Consider the following 19,260-nt stretch of genomic DNA (forward strand, 5'->3'; position numbering starts at 1 on the left):
GCCCAGGTCCAGATGGATTCACTCGCGAATTTTTCCAAACATTTAAAGAGGACCTACTGCCAGTCCTTCTCAAGCCTTTCCAGGAAATTGAAAAAACAGAAACTCTCCCAAACAGTTTCTATGAAGCCCATATCTAATACCAAAAGGAAACAAAGACTTCACAAAAACAGAAAACTACAGGCCGATATCCCTGATGAACATGGATGCGAAGATTTTGAACAAAATACTAGCAAATAGAATTCAAGAACTCATCAAAAAGATCATACACCATGACCAAGTGGGATTCATCCCAGGGATGCAAGGATGGTTTAACATTCGGAAATCGATCAACATAATCCATCATATCAATAAAAGAATGCCAAACACAGTAACAACAAAGTCTCCAATGGAGATATGCCAAACACAGTAACAACAAAGTCTCCAATGGAGACGTTACTGGGCCCGCTCGAGCAAATCAATGATCAACGGGAGGGCCTTTACTTTACTATATCAATAGATGCAGAGAAAGTATTTGACAAGATCCAGCACCCATTTATGATGAAAACCCTTGCCAAAATGGGGATAGAGGGGACTTTCCTCAATATAGTTAAAGCCATCTACCACAAGTCTACAGCAAGCATCATCCTCAATGGGGAAAAACTGAGAGCCTTCCCCCTAAGATCAGGGATGAGACAAGGATGCCCACTGTCTCCACTACTGTTCAACATAGTACTGGAAATAATAGCAATAGCGATTAGGCAAGAAAAAGAGATTAAGGGCATCCAAATAGGAAAGGAAGAAATCAAGCTCTCACTATTCGCAGATGATATGATACTATACTTAGAGAACCCAAAAACCTCTACCTAGAAACTCCTAGAAACGATAGACTTCTATAGTAAAGTTGCAGGCTATAAAATCAATACCCAAAAGTCCATGGCTTTCCTATAGGCAAATAGTGAAAGAGAAGAAAATGACATGAAGAAAACAATCCCATTCACAATTGTACATCAGAAAATCAACTATCTAGGAATTAGTTTAACTAAGGAAGTAAAGTATCTGTACAAAGAAAACTACAAAACGCTGCATCTTGAAATAAAAGAGGACGCAAGGAAATGGAAAAATATCCCCTGTTCATGGATCGGGAGTATTAATATTGTCAAAATGGCAATACTTCCCAAAGCACTGTACAAATTCAATGAGATCCCTATTAGGATACCCATGACATTCTTCAAAGAAATGGAGCAAACACTCCTGAAATTTATATGGAACAATAAACCCCCTCGAATAGCTAAAGCAGTTCTTGGGAAAAAGAAAATGGGAGGAATTAACCTACCGAACCTCAAACTCTACTACAAAGCAGTAATAATTAAAACATCATGGTACTGGAACAAAGGCAGAGCTGCAGACCTATGGAACAGGGTTGAATATACTGACATCTCCCTTCAAACATATGATCATCTAATCTTTAATAAAGGGGCAAGAAGTGTGAAGTGGAGTAAGGAAAGCATTTTTAACAAATGGTGCTGGCAAAACTGGACGACTACATGCAAAAAACTGGGCTTAGATCTCTGCCTAACACCATGTACAAAAGTAAGATCAAAATGGATTAAAGACCTCAACATCAGACCGGAAACCATAAGGTACATTGAAGACAAAGTTGGCAAAACCCTCCATGACATTTAAGCTAAAGGCATCTTCAAAGATGTCATGCCACTGGCCAAGCAAGTGAAAACAGAGATAGACAAATGGGACTATCTTAAACTAAGAAGCTACTGCACCTCAAAAGAAACAGTGACCAAAATACAAAGACAATCTACAGAATGGGAAAGGATATTCTCCAAATACACATCCGACAAGGGGTAGATATCAAGGATATACAAAGTACTGGTTGAACTCCCCAAGAAGAAATCATCCAACCCCATCAAAAAGTGGGGCAATGAAATGAACAGAGACTTTATCAAAGAAGAAATTCGAATGGCTAAAAGGCACATGAGAAAATGCTCTACATCGTTAATCATCAGGTAGATGCAGATCAAAACAACAATGATATATCATTTCACACCACTGAGACTGGCCCACACTCAAAAGAGCAAAAGCAACCTGTTTGGGCGCAGATGTGGCGAGAAAGGGACAATCCTTCACTGCTGGTGGGAATGCCGACTGGTTCAACCCTTTTGGAAAACAGTGTGGACGACTCTCAAAAAATTAGAAATTGAGCTCCCATTTGACCCAGCAATATCACTCCTGGGAATATACCCCGGAAAGGCTAAAAAGTATAGTCGAAGTGATAGCTGCACTTGTTTGTTCATTGCAGCACTCTTTACAATAGCCAGAATATGGAAAAAACCTGAGTGCCCGAGAACAGATGACTGGTTAAAGAAATTTGATACATCTACACAATGGAGTACTATGCAACTGTTAGAAAAGATGAAGTCGTGAAATTTACATACAAGTGGTACTACATGGAAAATATTATGGTAAGCGAAATGAGTCAGAAAGAGGGACAGACATAGAAAGATTGCATTCATCTGGGTAACATAAAGTAACAAAATAAGAGACTAACACCCAAGAACAGCTGTGATAAATACCAGATGGTTCACTCCATGGCTTAGAGGCCAGCTTCACATTCTAGGGGTAAAGGCAGCTCAGATAGAGAAGGGAGCACCAAGTAAAGGGTGCTGGGAAGATCTGCCCAGGATGGGAGATGCCTGCTGAAAGTAGTCTATGGACCAAACATGATTGCCACCCAATGTCTATTATGCAGACCACAGCACCCAAAAGGAGAGATAGAACAAAAGGGAGTGCCCTGCCACAGAGGCAGGGTGGGATGGGGGATGGGGGTGGGAGGGATACTGGGATTGGTGAGGGTGGAGAATGGGCACTGGTGGTGGGATGGGTACTTTATCATTGTATAACTGAAACCCAAGCACAACAACTTGTAAGTCTACAACTGTACCTCATGGTGTTTCACTAATAAAACAAAACAAAACAAAAGCATGATACTAAAATTAGAAGCTATTTTGAACTAAACTATTTTGATACAATTAGTTAATTATATAACAAAGCATATAGAATGCAATTGAACAGTACTTAGAAAACGTTCCTGGCCTACAATAAATCAGAAGAAGAAAAGCTGTTACAGATTAAGGATTAAGTATTCTGTTCAAGAATGAAAAATAGAAGCTTATAAGAACAAATAATGAAATAATTAAGAGAAGATGAAAATAATTAAGAGAAGAAACTAATGAAGCAGTAAATGAGTACACGGGAAAGAAAAACATTTAAACCTGAAAGTTGATTCATGAAAATGTTAATTAACTTGGCAAAATTCTGGTAAAAATTCTGATAAGAAAATTAGAGAGAAGGCAAAATTAGACAAAACTAGAGATTGAAAGAGGAATAACAAATTAAATATTGTAAATATATTTTATATACAGATAATGAGAGTAATAATAAAATATATGCATGTGTATGTCAATAAACTAAAAATAATAAAATTTAAACTAATTTAGAGAAATATAAATGAATCAATATGATTCATCAAAATTACCTCCCAAATTTAGAAATCTATATAGCTATTCACTTAATCACTTAATCACTTAACTTCCCGTTAGTCGTCGATTTGCTCGAGCGGGCGCCAGTAATGTCTCCATTTGTCCCTGTCGCGTGTTAGTGTAGCCCAATGGCATCTGTTCGCTCCGGGAACATGAAGGGCCTCAAACCGATCGTTCATGATCTTGACAAAGAAGTCTGACCATCTGGTAGGTGGGCGGCCACGCGGTCTTTTGACATCCTGTGGAATCCAGTCGGTAACAGATCTAGTCCATCGGTCGTCTTTAAATCTCATTACGTGACCAGCCCATCTGATTTTCGACACCTTGGCATATGAGACAGCGTCCCTGATTCTTGATCGTCGACGGATGTCAGAACTCCAGATTCTCTCTCTCATTTGAGTGAAACGTGATATTCCAAGCATAGCTCTTTCTATTCTTCTTTGGGAGACCTGAATAGCGTTCTCATCTTGTTTGCATAGGGCCCAGGTCTCTGAGGCATATGTTAATGCAGGAAGAACAGTGGAATCAAAGAGATGTGCCCAGAGCCGGAGGTTCTTCGTCCTCTTAGCTATTTCTTCGACGTTCTTGAAGGCGTTCCAAGCCGCTCTCTTCCTCCTGCGCAGCTCGGGTGCCAGGTCATTTGTCATGTTGACCTCTCGACCTACGTACACATAGCTGTTGCATTCGGAGATGATCTTTCCATTGAGAGCGAATGGGGCGTCAGGAACAAGGCTGTTTCTCATAAACATTGTCTTCATAAGATTCAGCTGTAGTCCTACCTTTCCACACTCATGGTCAAAGTTGGCCAGCATTTGTGCCACTTGGCTGATGTTTGGTGTTATTAAAACAATGTCATCAGCAAAGCGGAGGTGGTGTAGTTGCCGATCATCTATCTTCACTCCCATTCCTTCCCATTCCAGTCGTCACATGATGTTCTCGAGGGTGGCACTGAAGAGTTTCGGTGAAATGGTATCACCTTGCCGCACCCCTCTCTTGACATCAATGATCACTTCTTTGTAGAATGGTGAGATCCTGGTAGTGAATCCGCAATACAGCTCACGGAGGATCCTGATGTATTGGGCTTGAATGCCCTGATTGGCTAGGGCTCCAATGACCGCTTCCGTCTCAACAGAATCAAAGGCCTTCTGTAAATCAATGAACGTTAAACAGAGCGGCATCTTGAACTCCCGAGAAACCTCAATGAGCTTGGTTATCGTGTGGATATGGTCGATGGTGCTGAATCCTTTGCGGAACCCGGCTTGCTTGCATGGTTGTCCTTCATCTAGTGTTCTGCCAATCCTATTTAGGATGACTCGAGTGAACAACTTGTAGATGACAGACAATAGGCAGATCGGGCGATAGTTGCCAATGTCATGGATGTCTCCCTTCTTGAACAGTAGTACGGTCCTGCTGGTTTTCCATTGGGACGGAACCTTGCATTCAGACAGGTAGCGAGTGAAGAGCCGAGCCAGTGTATTGATGAGTACTGACGGCAGGTTCTTCAGGTGTTCAGGTCTGACCTTGTCTGGGCAGGGTGCTGTTTGTTTCTTTACCGACGAAATGGCGTGTCGGATTTCGGAAGGGAGAACATTGGGAACGACATATCCATCCTGTGGAATTTGGTATGTCGGCAAGTGGACATGGCTATCGAAGAGATTTGAGTAGAAGTCATGGATAATCTTCTCCATTGCCGTTCTGGAGGATGTGATGGATCCATCAGGACGTCGGAGGGCAGTCATCTTGGTCTTGTAGTTGGCGAAGGACAGGCGGGCATTACGAATACTTTTCCCGGCTTCTGCCGCATCTACCAGTACTTCTGCTCTTCTCTCTTTGAGGTCTTCCTTGATCGCATCTCTGCACTGCTTTACGAGCTCGGACGTTAGCTTGCGGTTGCCTGAGGCATGCGCCAAACCACGCTGGCGAATTAGCTCAAGAGTTTTCGAAGATAGGCGATTTTTTGTGGCTATCTCTCTCTTGGCGTTCCTCGCACATTCATGGAAGTGCTGAACCAGTCGATCGTATTCCTCGTCAATGTTGTCAACAACAGTAACTACAACTGGTCTCATTCACCTGACCCTGAAGGCTTCACCAACATGGCAGCACTGAGAAGGATGAGAAAGGAGAGGCCGACAAAATCTCAAGGCCGACGTAGGCTGCCACAACGAAGGAAGACAAAAATGATCGTCTGTACTTTCAATGCACATACGCTAGCATCAGATGCATCCATCAAGGACCTGATGGTACAAGCGCAAATGATCAAGTACGACATCATTGGTCTGACCAAGACAAGAAGGCACGAATCTCACCATGCCGTTTTCGACACTGGAGAAGAATTTTTCCTCGGAACATGCGATAAAAGAGGTGTTGGAGGCGTCGGTGTCCTTGTCAACACAAACTTGGCCAAGAGCATTGATTCATTCGAATGCCTAACAACCCGAATCGGACGTTTACATTTGAATAGATGTGACTCACTGCCTGCAGTTTCTATCTTCGTTGTCTACGCACCAACATCTCATTATGATGAAAGAGAAATCGAGAAGTTCTACATGGAGCTAGAGAAGTTCTATAAAGAAGACCACACCTTCTACAAGATCATTGTGGGTGATTTTAATGCCAAGATAGGACCAAGAAGATCAGCTGAAGAACTTCACATCGGGACCCATGGCCTAGAATGGAACGAACAGGGTGAGAGACTGTCTGAGTTCATCATGTCGACCAAGACCATTCATGGTAACTCACAGTTCCAGAAGGCAGAATCTAAACGATGGACATGGGAGTCTCCCGGTGGACGATTCCACAACGAAATAGACCACATCATATTCAATCGATGATTTTGCCTGACTGATGTCGCTGTTGTCCCAAAATTTTGAACGGGATCGGACCACCGTCTCCTTCGTGCAAAATTCTACTTCACAGAGCGGGGAGAAAGGGCTGCAAAGTTCAAAAAGAGAACTCCCAGAATGACCACCAACTGGGAACTCTTTGGTACTATTGCGGCAACATGGGAAGATGCCATTGTTGACAACATTGACGAGGAATACGATCGACTGGTTCAGCACCTCCATATAGCTATTAAATAATTTTAATTTCTGGACAAGCTGGCTTTACCATGAGTACTATCAAAACATTCAAGGAAGAGTTGGGGCTGGCTTGATAGAACAGGGGGTAAAGCACTTGCTCAGCATGCAGCCAATCAATTCAATCTCCAGCATCCAATATGATCCTGGAGTCCTACCAGGAATGATCCAAGAGTAGAATCAGGAGTAATAAGCCCTGAGCACTACGGAGTATGACCCCAAAACGGTTGGTCGGTCGGTCCTCCCATTGTTCATCGATTTGCTTGAGCAGGCCCAGTAACGTCTCCATCGTGAGACTTGTTGTTACTGTGTTTGGCATATCGAATACATCACAGGTAGCTTGCCAGGCTCTGCCGTGCAGGTGAGACACTTGCAGGGCTCTCCGAGAGGGGCGGAGGAATCGAACTCGGGTCACAGTCATGTTGGCCACTTGTAAGGCAAACGCCCTACCACTGTGCTATTGCTCCAGCCCGACCCCAAAACAAACAAACAAAATACTTAAAGAAACACTTCTACAGAATAGAGGAGAGGAAGAGAGAGAGAGAGAGAGAGAGAGAGAGAGAGAGAGAGAGAGAGAGAGAGAGAGAGAGGCCAGAGCCATAGTACAGTGGGTAGAGTACTTGTCTTGCATGGAGCTGACTCAGGGTTTGATCTCCAACATCCCGTATAATCCCAGAGCATAGAGCCAGGAGTAAATCTTGATCATCACTGGATCTTGTCCCTACCCCCAAAAAAAGAGCACTTCTAAAAATCATGTTTGTTTAGCATACTTCTGATATTAAGAAAGAAAAACTGGAGCTGACAACGTAGCTCAGTGGTAGAGCACTTGCCTTGCATACTTGAGGCTCTGGATTAAATCCCTTATTCCACAAAAAAGGAAAAGAATTAAAAACAAATATAATTCATTGACACAAACTAAAGGAGAAAAATCATAATTGTCTTTATAGGTAGAAAAGGCACTTATTAAAATTCTGTTTATATAGGGAAAATAGTACCCTTATAATAACAACATAGGGAAATTGCCTTGGTATTTAAATATTTGAACACATCTGTGGCAAACTACACTATGAAATGTTAAAAGCTTTCCCTTCAGAGGGGTTTGAGAGATAGTACAGTGAGTAGAGCATTTGCCTTGCACACAGATGGCCTGGATTTAATCCCTGGCACCCCTATATAGTCCTCTGAGCACAGCTAGAACTAATTCCTGAGCACATAGCCATTAGTAAACCCTATTCACCTCTGAGTATTTGCCAAAGTGAGCACAACAAATGTCAATAATATATTAACGAATCTCTACAAATCATTGTAAACAAAAATTAAATTAAATTAAAATACATGAACAGAAGAAACATATGTAGACATCAGGGATATAGGCCAAAGGTCTGGAACCCATGCTTTATATTCATAAGGCTTGGGGATTCAGTCCCTGATGCCATGCCCAATCCAAATCCCCATCAACCAAATTAATAAACTGGAATATTTTTTCAATGGACTAGTTTGCACCAATCAAAATTAGTGACCTACAACACAAGATTTTTTATACTTTCACAATAAACATTAATGTGGGGGAAAAAACACCAAAATAATCCATAGCACTTGGTTCTGTGAAATTTAAAACAAACAAAAAAATAGATAGGGGGCAAATACATAATACAATAGACACATATTCAAAAAGAATATGCTGGAGAGATAGTACAGTGGGTAAGGAGCTTGCTTTTTAAACTGACCCAATTTCAAACCCTGTTACCACATAATAGTTCCTGAGCACCGCCAGGTGTGATCCCTGAGCACCAAGCCAGAAATAAGTCCTAAACACACCCAGTATACACACACCTACACACAAGGGGCTAACACCAATGCACACGAAATTCAATGTAATTATATTATTTGATGGAGTGAGGAGAGGTATGAGACCAGATATATATTTAGTGGTACATAGCACAGCGGTAAGGCGTTTGCCTTGCACGCAGCCAACATGGCCGACCCGAGTTTGATTCCTCTGCCCTTCTCAGAGAGCCTGGCAAGCTACCAAGAGTATCTCGCCCGCACGGCAGAGCCTGGCAAGCTCCGCATGACGTATTTGATATGCCAAACACAGTAACAACAAAGTCTCCAATGGAGACATTACTGGGCCCGCTCGAGCAAATTGACGAACAACGGGAGGGCCTTTACCTTTTACCTTTTATTTACCAATACCTGGCATTGTTTTAAAAATTATATTGAATCACCATGAGATAGTTACAAGTTTTCATGTTTAGGTTATAATCACACAATGATCAAACACCCATCCCTCCACCAGTGCACATTCCTCACCACCAATATCCCCGGTATACCCCCCTTTCCCACCCTCCCCATCTCCATGGCAGATAATATTCCCCATACTCTCTCTCTACTTTTGGGCATTATGGTTTGCAATACAGACACTGAGCGGTTATCATGTTTGGTCCTTTTTCTACTTTCTGCACACATCTCCCATGCCGACCAATTCCTCAAACCATCATTTCTTAGTGATCCCTTCTCTATTCCAGCTGCCTTCTCCCCTTTTCTAATGAAGCAGGCTTCCAGCTATGGAGCAGTCTATCTGACCCATGTATCTACTACCCTTAGGTATCAGTCTCATGTTATGTTGTTTTATACTCCACAAATGAGTGCAGTCCTTCTATGTGGAGATACAATGTTTATCCATTCTTATTATTTGTGTAGATACATAAGTGACATCAGATAAGCTAAGTCAATATTAAGCACATTCAGCACAGGCAAATGATGAGTTTATACACCAGTTCTGTGAACCTGAAGTCCAGTCGGATTAAAAAGAGTGGGAAGTGGTCAGTATTTGTGTAAAAGCAGAAAGCACAGAAATATCAGAAAAGTATCATCTCCGCAGTCTGCCAGCCTCTCTCAAGGAACAAAAACCCAGAAACCAAGGTGCCTTTTAGCCTAGTTAGCATCAGTCCCAGAATTGACCCCTAGGGAAACCAAACGCTCTGCTGGAGTCTCTCACCTCACGCATCAGTTCCCAACTGATCCCAACGCCAAAAGTGTCGACCAACAGAAGAGCAGAAGCAGAGAAGAGCGAAGTAAAGAGCATGCACCGCCCTGTCCCGTGCCTCAGATGTCGGAACCCACCGCCCGTGTGCCCCTCCCCCCCCCTCCGGCTTAGGAGATTCTGGGTTGGTGCTGAGGACACCAAAGGCTTTTTTGAGGTCACATCACCAAGAACCTAGCTAGCCAAGAAGAATCTGTCACTTCTCCAAAAGTTCCCAAAATAAACCCTGCCAAAAAAGATTATTTGAACATCAAAGGCCAAGTCTATTCTGGCTGCTGAGGGCCTCAGAAACTGAGGGCCTCTTTAGGCTGAAGTAGAAATATACTACACAGACTCTTAAGCAGACTTCCTTGTGGGAGAAATTATTCTCTCTCTGTGACCATTATTACCCAGTCACAGAACGAGCAAGTTTCAATTTTTCTACGACTTTAATTTTCTACGAAACGTCTTACCCACTGGCGACATTTTTCTTCTCAAGGTGTAGCCTATATCCAGTAACACCAAACGTCCTGAACTGTTTAAGGGAAAGCTACTGCTGATAGATGATAAAAAATAACGGCTGGTTATTTTAAAAGCAAAATGAATTTGATCAAGTATGACACAGCACCTGAGTGGTTATCCCACAGCGAGCCACACTGCCAGGACAAAAAAATGAAAGAGAGTTTATTTATATTGTGAAAGTCGGGGCGGGGCTGGGGCGGGGCAGGGCGAGGCTATGCTGTGCTAAGAGAGTTCATTGGTGAAGAGTAAGAATCCATGGTGGAAACAGTTTCTTATTGGCTGATCTATGAGATTCTCAGGTGGAGCTGTTGCTGGGCAAAACAAACTTCTCTTTGTTAGAGAACAGAGAGTCAGTTTCTCTCAGGGGTTACAGATCTGGAACTCTGCCTGATAATGGCCCTGGTCTCATATAGCTTGAAACTGGGCCACAGGAAGAAAACAAGGAAGATAGTTGAGAAACAACTGCTCTGCACCAAAACTAAGAGAGTGGAATATTAACTCCCCATGAAAATGAAAAGGGCTGGAGCAATACCACAGCGGTAGGGCATTTGCCTTGTGCGCAGCTGGCCTGGCCGAGCCGGGTTTGATTCCTCCGCTCCTCTCAGAAAGCCCGGCAAGCTACCGAGAGTATCTCACCCGCTCTGCAAAGCCTGGCAAGCTACCCGGGACATATTCAATATGCCCAACACAGTAACAACAAGTCTCACGATGGAGACATTATTGGGCCTGCTCCAGCAAATGGATGAATAACGGGAGGACCGTGACCGTGAAAATGGAAGACACTAAGAGTACAGAATCTTTTGGGGGGTGGAGAGTTTTCAATCATACCCGGCAGTGCTCAGGGGACATTCATGGTGGTGCTCAAAGGACCGTATGCAGTGCCAGGGATTTGAAGCAGGGGGATTCAAACCAGAGTCATGACTGATGCAACAACATGCAAGACAATTGCTTTACCTTCTGTGCTATCTTTCTGACCCAAGAATAGAGTATCTTGAGAAAATACAGCAAGCATACTTTGAGACTTTTAATTCAAGAATATTGAAGCCACACCATTATCCAGGAATATTGTCATCTTAAAAATCTAAATCAGTATTTTTATTTTCCAGCACCAAACTTTAAATTGCCTGGCAGAAGAAGTCAGAGAATCCATACAGGAAGTATTCTACTTGCTTTGTATGCGGCAGACCTGGTTTGATCCTCAGCACCACATATGGTACCCAAGCACTACAATAGGTCACTTCTGAGCACAGAAGCACTGCTAGGTGTAGCTCTAATACCCCCACCACCCCCAACCTCTGCACTAGTATTACCTTATAGTGTGTGCATACTAACTGGGTTTTAAAGAGACCCTACTTCTGGAATGGGTTAGGCAACCATAAGTATCTTCATGAAATATGGTTAACTAAGTTCTAGTGGAAGAAATGTGGAATCAAACCTCCTCTTATAACACTATCAAATTGCACATACATATCCAGGTTTAATCAAAAGTCCTGATGTAATTATAATTAACCTTTTAGATTAGATATGTAGGTCCATGAAGTCACTCTTTACAGATCACATGGAAAAGATCAGCAACTTTTTCATGCCAATACAACATGGGCAGAATTATATCAAATAAAATAAATATTTCTCCATAAATTTTAAGACTAAAGCTGGAAAGATGACTCAATAGGCTAGATTACAATGCTTTCCAAGCAGAAGACTCAGGTTTAATTCTGGTACCGTATGGCCCCCAAGTCCCCCTAGGAGGGAACCCCAAACACAGAGCTCAGAGTAGCTCCTGAAAATTTGGGTGTGTCCCCAAAAAAACTTTAGGCTAAAAGACAAAAAGCAAAACTCTAAAAAATAATTCCAGGGGACAGAAATATAATAAAGCTAATACAGGATTTAAGATGTTTGCCTTGCATGCAACCCATTCCAGTTGTATTCCTGGCACCACATAAGGTCCCCAGATCACTTCCAGGTCTAATATCTGAGCTCAGCACCAGGAATAAGTCCTAAGGACTACCTACTATGCACTTCTATCCAAAAAAGAGGAGGAGGCATTCCTTACTGGTCCAGTATTCCAAGAAATAATAAGATAAACTAGAGTCCTAAATGGTGTGTACTTGGAAACAGTTTACAAAGACACTTTATTCTGCTTCAAACTGGCTCATCATCATCTTCCTGCTATATTCATAGGCCAAAATTAGCATCGCATTGGCAGGAACTGCTCGAATCATAGTAGCTTTCATTCCAGAATATAGGGTTGCTGCTCCTTCATTTCTCACAATACTTAAGAGAGTTCTGATAAATCCTGCCTGTTTCCCAGACATGGAAAGAACCTGAATTCTGGACTTAATACAATCCACTGGGTATACAACAATCCAAAGACAAACTCCAGCAAACCCACCACTTATCATCAAATAGACAGGGCCGAGTTCATCTTTTGGTGTCCCTGAGGCAAAAAACGATCGGCTGAGCTCATAACCCCCAAAGAAAAAGAAATATCCCGGTACTTCTTGGAGCAAAGTACTAGAGAATCCATGGTAGAAGCCCATGAGACCCTCTTTTCTAAAGATAGTCTTCACCATGGTCCAAACGGTGCTGTGGCTTTTTGCTATCTTCCCTGACAACTCCATTTCATACATGGCCTGTAGCCGGCACTTCACAAGCTCCGTGGGACACAGTACCAGCGCAGCAAAGGTAGAAGCAAGGGAACCAGCAGTTGCAGACTGCAAATCACTCAGCTTTGTATGCCTGTCCAGTCCAGCCACATTCCTCACAAACTGTTGACAGAAGCCATAGGTCATAAAGAGGGCTGCGTTCTCGGCAACATATGCCATCAGTGCCGGGCTGGTCCCCCTGTAGAAGCCCCCAAAGCCCACTTGAGAGTACGTCTTCAGGCAGCAGTCGATGAAGCCCTTATACAGGTTGGGGAACGTCTGCATCTTAACTTTTATGGTGTCGAAGGGTTGCCCAGTCAGGACACAAGCTGTCCCTCCGATGGCCCCTGATGTGAAGTCTATGGTGGCTTGAATCACCGGATTGGACTTCATGTTCATCCCCTCGTCTGCTGGGGTGGGGGATGGTAACTTTCTGGATTTGAGGACCGAAGTTTCACACACAGTCTACTCTCGGCTCTCAATTACTTCCAACAGAAGCCACTTTACCCGCCGTCCTCCAGGCCACTAAAATAACACACACACCCCACCCCCAAGTGACCTCGCACGCGGCTCTCCGGCGCGCCTGGGTCACGTGTTGAAACCGCCAGCAGAAACCGCTCTGCGCCTGCTCCACCGCCAACCTAGCGCTAAAGGCAGACTAAGTATCTATTTTAGGGGTGGGGGTACACCCGATATGTACACTCAGGGATCACTCCTGGAGGGCTCTGGAAATTATATGGGGTGCCGGGATTGACGGGGAGGGGGGACGGAGGACTGTGATGGGGAGGGGGCTGCTGTGTGCAAGGTAAGCGTCCTACCCGCTATACAATCACTCCAGTCTATATTCATGTTTTTATTATATATTTATATTTAGACATATTTTCTCTTTCATCTATGTATTATATAGTTTTTAACATATTTGTCTTTTATACACATTTTATCTTTTTGTGTGTGCACAGAGAGCAAACCAGGGTTTGTCACATATACAATGTGTGTGCTCTACCTTTGAGTCATATCCCCAGCCTTAAACTTTCACAGATTATACTCATGGACTATAGTTTTTCATGGATTGAAATATATCTATTAAAAGCTAAACTGTGCACTTACGGCCAAAGTCTCTAGCCACTACTATGCCACCAATGAGGAAAAATACTGATGTTCACCCCATTTCTTACTAGCAAGAATTGAAGATGCTCCCAGGAGGTCGATCTCAGAGTCAAAGAGGGACCGGTTTGGAATAGGGAAGACAAATATTCAAGGGAGGGGAAGAGGTAGGTCCTACATTATTGATGGCTTCATTTAATCAGAAAACATTTCACTGTCATTACGTCAAGAGTGTAGCTCTTCTTGCCATGGATGCAATCCACCCAGGTTCAATCCCCAGCTTCCTCTATGGTTCTCGAGCACCACCAGGAGTGATTCCTGAGCACACAGCCTGGGGTAACCCCTTAGCATTGCTGGGTGGCCCAAAATAAAATAACAGAAAGGGGCAGAGGATGAGAGGACAGGATAGAAGTGTCACTGTTGAGGGTATCATGAGGTAGGGGGAATTTTACACATCCTTACGTGTGAAGTTATTCTCCCAAAATTACATCCTATTCTGAAGCAGTACAATATAAATAAATTTGATTTTGCAGGACCCTATTCACTTATTGCCACGCCTGGCAATTTCAGGAATTACTCCTGGATTTGCACTCGGGAATTATTCCTACTAGTGCTCGGAGGACCATATGAGATGCCAGGGATTGAACCCTGGTCAGCTGTGTGCAAGGCAAGCATCCTATCCACTATATTATTATTCCAGCCCTAGCTGTAGTGTGTTTTATTCTGATTTCCACAACTGGAATTGAATGAGAAACTTAAAAACTAAAGGTTTTGTGTTCTGAGATATAACACCAAGAAATGGAGTCAATGGATCATTTGGTAGCTGTTTTTTTATTTAAAAATTAATTTTTATTAAAAACACCGTGATTTACAAAGTTGTTCATATACATTTTTGTTTTGACTTTTTCAAGAAATCTCTATATTGTTTTTCCCAGAAACTGGACAGTCCCACTCACAACAAATGAGGGTCCCTTTTCTTAAATCCCTAACATATCAACACTGGTTGTTTCCAGTCTGTGATAAAGGACATTTCACTGGTGCCAAGAAACAGATCCATAGTTAAATCCAGACAAAGAATTTGAGCTGGATTTCACAGTAAACTACTGACCGAGTTCAAAAAAAAAAAAAAAGAGTGTAACTCTGCAGAGGTGCCACCCCAAAGTCCTGATCTGGGTCCAGTTGGTCACTCTTCTGAGGTCTCAGGGAAATGCCTTAAAGCTGTTAGAACACGGGAAAGGTTATTTTGTGGCACCAAAGATATGAGCATGAGCTTGGAGAGTCTGTAGGACACAATCATTATTTAAAGAGCCAGGACATGGCACTTTGCTATCAAGCTGGTGAGTTGCTATTTATATACCACTAAGAAACATGATAGAAAAGAGCTGTGTGGCTCCAGCGCTCCAGGCTCACTAAGTTTCCAGGCTCTTGTCTGCAGGAACCCTATAGCCCTGCACAGCTCCAAGTACCTGTGACAATAGTTTGCATGGTAAGATGCAGCTGGGATGAGGTTTGGTATTTTCAGGATACTATTGTGGGGACATATTTTTTCCATCTAGATGCTCATAACTGTGTTGAAACAATTCCCCCAAAGATTTACATCCTTTTTGTTTTGTTTTGTTTTGTTTTGTTTTGTTTTGTTTTGTTTGGGGACCACACCGGGCAATGCTCAGGAGTTACCCCTGGCTCTGCACTCAGAAATTACACCTTGGGAGTACATGATGAACCACATGGAATGCTGGAAATCAACCTGGGTCAAACTTGTGCAAGGTAAGTCCCTTACTCACTGTACTGTCACACCCCCCCTCCCAAAGGTTTCATTCTAAAGACCTAGCCACTATTTTAGGGTAAATGCCAAATGGTGGAGAGGGACAGAAAGTGTGCTGAAGTCATTCTTTCCTTCAGAAAGCTTTTCTTGTTTGATTTTCTTTGGTGGTTTATTTAGTATTTAAAAGCGAGTTGCTAAAAAGCAGATTGTACAAAGATAAGAGTTTATGAGCAAGTAGATTCTTTTGTAGTGGATAGTGACCTGGAATTTTGTTTGGAGAATGGCCAGATGTTTGGGTTATTTAGGTTCCAAACTTAACCACGGGCTTTTTAATAAAGAAAAGAGGTATTGAGAACAATCTACCATTTTTAACTAGAAAAAATAATATTTTTAAATCCTTCATGTTACATAGGAATTTTTTTTTGGCGGGAGGGGGGGAACAGCTGGCAACACTCAAGGTTTACTCTTGGATCTGTGCTAAAGAATCAGTCCTGGCTGGACCTCAGGGAGCATAGGGGGTGCTGCAGGTCAAACCTACGTAAGCAACATTCAAGGCAAGCACTTTACCTACTATACTATCCTTAAAGGCCAATATAGGGATCTTTTAAAAATTATTTTGATAACACCCTCATGAAAGACAAGGAAGGTTTATTTGTTAACTTTAAAATTAGGGGCCATAAAACAATGGATAAGGCGCTTGCCTTGCATGCAGCTGACCCAAGTTCAATCCCTGGCATCCTATATGATCCCTCAAGCCCACCAGGAGTGATTCCTGTGGACGGAACCAGAAGTCAGTCCTTGAGTACTGCCAGGTGTGATCCCAAAACAGAAAAAACAAAACAAAAAGATTAAAGGTCATCTACCTTTTTTTGGTGCTATTATACATACAAACATACACCTCATAATGATATCATTCAATATTTCTCTTTCACTTCTAACAAACAAAAAGGGCATTTCAATATCTTCTGTGAGCCCTGACCAAATTATTTAAGACATGCACTCAATATTTTAATGACTGATTTTAAATTAGATATGGCTGTTTTATATTTTTTTAATAAATACAAAGAAGGGGCCAGTAAGATAGCTCAAAGGACTGCAGTATATGCCTGATTTTGCAGAGGATCCCAGATTTTATCCCAGTCACTGTTTGGGAGGCCACCCAAACAAAAACATAAGATGTAGGAAACTCATGAATTATCACCTACTTTTGCATTAAGTTCAGTTATATGTTTTGGAGAAACCACATTAATAATCATCTCAGGAATTATACCTGGAGCTCCATATTTTACTACAAACAATTAAAAAAATTGTACTGTGTAGTTGTAACTCTACTTGCATTAGCCATTTTCAAGATTGGTATGGTAATCTTATTTTTGGTTTAACATGCACTTAAACCATAAAAGGCACAAATTAATAAAAACTGACTATGTTTAAGACATTGTGTTAGCACTACATTGCTACACAAAATGTACTTAAAAGAGAGTATATATTGAGGCTGGAGCAATAGCATAGCAGGTAGGGCATTTGCCTTGCATGCAGCCAACCCAGGTTCGATTCCCAGCATCCCATAGGGTCCCCTGAGCACCACCAGGGGTAGTTCCTGAGTGCAGAGCCAGGAGTAATCCCTGTGCATCACTGATTGTGATGCAAAAAGAAAAAAAAAAAAGAGTATATTGAGCCATCTACTTTACTACTGTCATCTAATAGAAACTAGAAATTACAAAGGCCCTGTAGCACTGTAGCACTGTTCTCCCATTGTTCATCAATTTGCTAGAGTGGGCACCAGTAACATCTCCATTGTGAGACTTCTTACTGTTTTTGGCATATCGAATACGCCACAGGGAGCTTGTCAGGCTCTGCCGTGTGGGCGGGATACTCTCGGTAGCTTGCCAGGCTCTTCGATAAGGACAGAGGAATCGAACCCAGGTCGGACACATGCAAGGCAAATGCCATACCCACTGCGCTATCGCTCCATCCCATTACAAAGGCAGGAGGGTAAAAAAAGAAACTAGAAATTTAACTTTATAGTGTCCTAATGAAGTCTACAAATACTGAATTCAAGTTGGAATGAACAACTAACTTTACATTTATCTCTGATTTAGAGATCTCATAGGATATTATATTTGTTTTTTTGTTTTGGTTTTTTTTTGTTTTAGGATATTATATTTGTAATAAACAAAAGAAAGTCAAAGACATTCTGTGCCCAGTGTCATACTTTTTTTTTCTTTTTTTTTTTTTGTCTTTTTTTTTTCCCTTTATTTTATTTTATTTTTTTTAAAGTTGTAGATTTACAATTTTTTGTGCTTTGGTTTCAATTATACAATGATCAGATACCCATCCCTCCACCAGTGCCCATTTTCCACCACCATGGATAATATCCCTCCCACCCCCATCCCCCCATCCCCCCTGTCTCTGTGTCAGGGCAATCCCCTGTGTTCTCTCTCTCCTTTTGGGTGTTGTGGTCTGCAAAAGAGGCATTGAGTGGCAAACATGTTCAGTCCATAGTCTACTTTCTACATGCATCTCCCCTCCTGGGAGGATCCTCCAAACATCCTTTATTTGGTGCTCCCTTCTCTATCTGAACAGCCCTTTCCTCTAGGATACCCGGCTGGCCTCTAAGTTATGGAGTAATCCTCCTGGTGCTGATCTCAGCTATTCTTGGGTATTAATCTCATACTTTGTTACTTTATATCCCCCAGATGAATGCAATCTTTCTATGTCTATCCCTCTCTTTCTGACTCATTTCGCTTAGCATGATACTTTCCATATTGTACCACTTGTATGTAAATTTCATGACTTCATCTTTTCTAAGAGCTACATAGTACTCCATTGTGTAGATGTACCAAAGTTTCTTTAACCAGTCATCTGTTCTTGGGCATTCAGGTTTCTTCCAGTTTCGCCCAGTGTCATACTTTATAAAACTGTTTGTATTACTATCTCTTTCAAGAGTTAAAATACAGAATTAAAATTACTTACTAAAAAAAGCATTAGCTATCTCAGGGTATTTATAAAATATTTTACATCTTTTATTTTCTATGTAAAGAAATGGGTAAGACTGGCTGCTGCTTCATCTACTTTAGCTCTATGAACAGCCATATTGGCCAATTGCTCAACACTGAATCTCCTTGGATTACAATTCCTGTTGTACACAGACTGCCAGCTTTTTTGCTGGTACTCAGGACTTATTTCTAGATCGGAGTTCCGGTATCACTCCTGGCGAGTTTGGGGAACCTTATGAGGTCTCAGAGATTGAACCTGAGTTGGCCATGTATAAGACAAGTGCCCTACACAATAAACTATTGCTCCAGCCCCATACTGCCAGATTTTTAAGCATTGTTTTCTTCATAGTTCATTTTCCTGATCAAGAACACAAAAATCCTTTCAGCTGACACTAACATCAAATATCATCTCTTAAATTTAAAAGTTGAAAGCTCTTTTAAAAAAAATCTGAAAGCTCTTGCCTATCAACTCTAATATTTGAAATTATGTTAAAAAATTGAAACATGTATTTATCTTTAAATGTTAATTATACCTTTTTACATACACTAATTGAGAGATAGCTCAATGGACTGAGCATATGCATGGCATG

At 41.9% G+C, this 19,260-nt stretch overlaps 1 protein-coding gene across 1 annotated transcript; it reads right to left on the bottom strand.

The window, feature by feature from the left end:
• Positions 1-12,289: 12,289 nt before the first annotated feature.
• Positions 12,290-13,195, bottom strand: LOC130033105 (mitochondrial ornithine transporter 2-like). The gene has a single exon (XM_056124804.1). The coding sequence runs from the start codon at positions 13,193-13,195 to the stop codon at positions 12,290-12,292; it is 906 nt and encodes a 301-aa protein (XP_055980779.1).
• Between the last annotated feature and the right edge of the window lie 6,065 nt (positions 13,196-19,260).

This window comes from Sorex fumeus, unplaced genomic scaffold, assembly GCF_029834395.1.
Source record: "Sorex fumeus unplaced genomic scaffold, SorFum_2.1 ptg000051l, whole genome shotgun sequence".
NCBI classification, from domain to species: domain Eukaryota; kingdom Metazoa; phylum Chordata; class Mammalia; order Eulipotyphla; family Soricidae; genus Sorex; species Sorex fumeus.

Coding starts and splice junctions, on each gene's coding strand:
- LOC130033105 (XM_056124804.1), bottom strand. CDS start 13,195: ATGAAGTCCAATCCGGTGATTCAAGCCACCATAGACTTCACATCAGGG.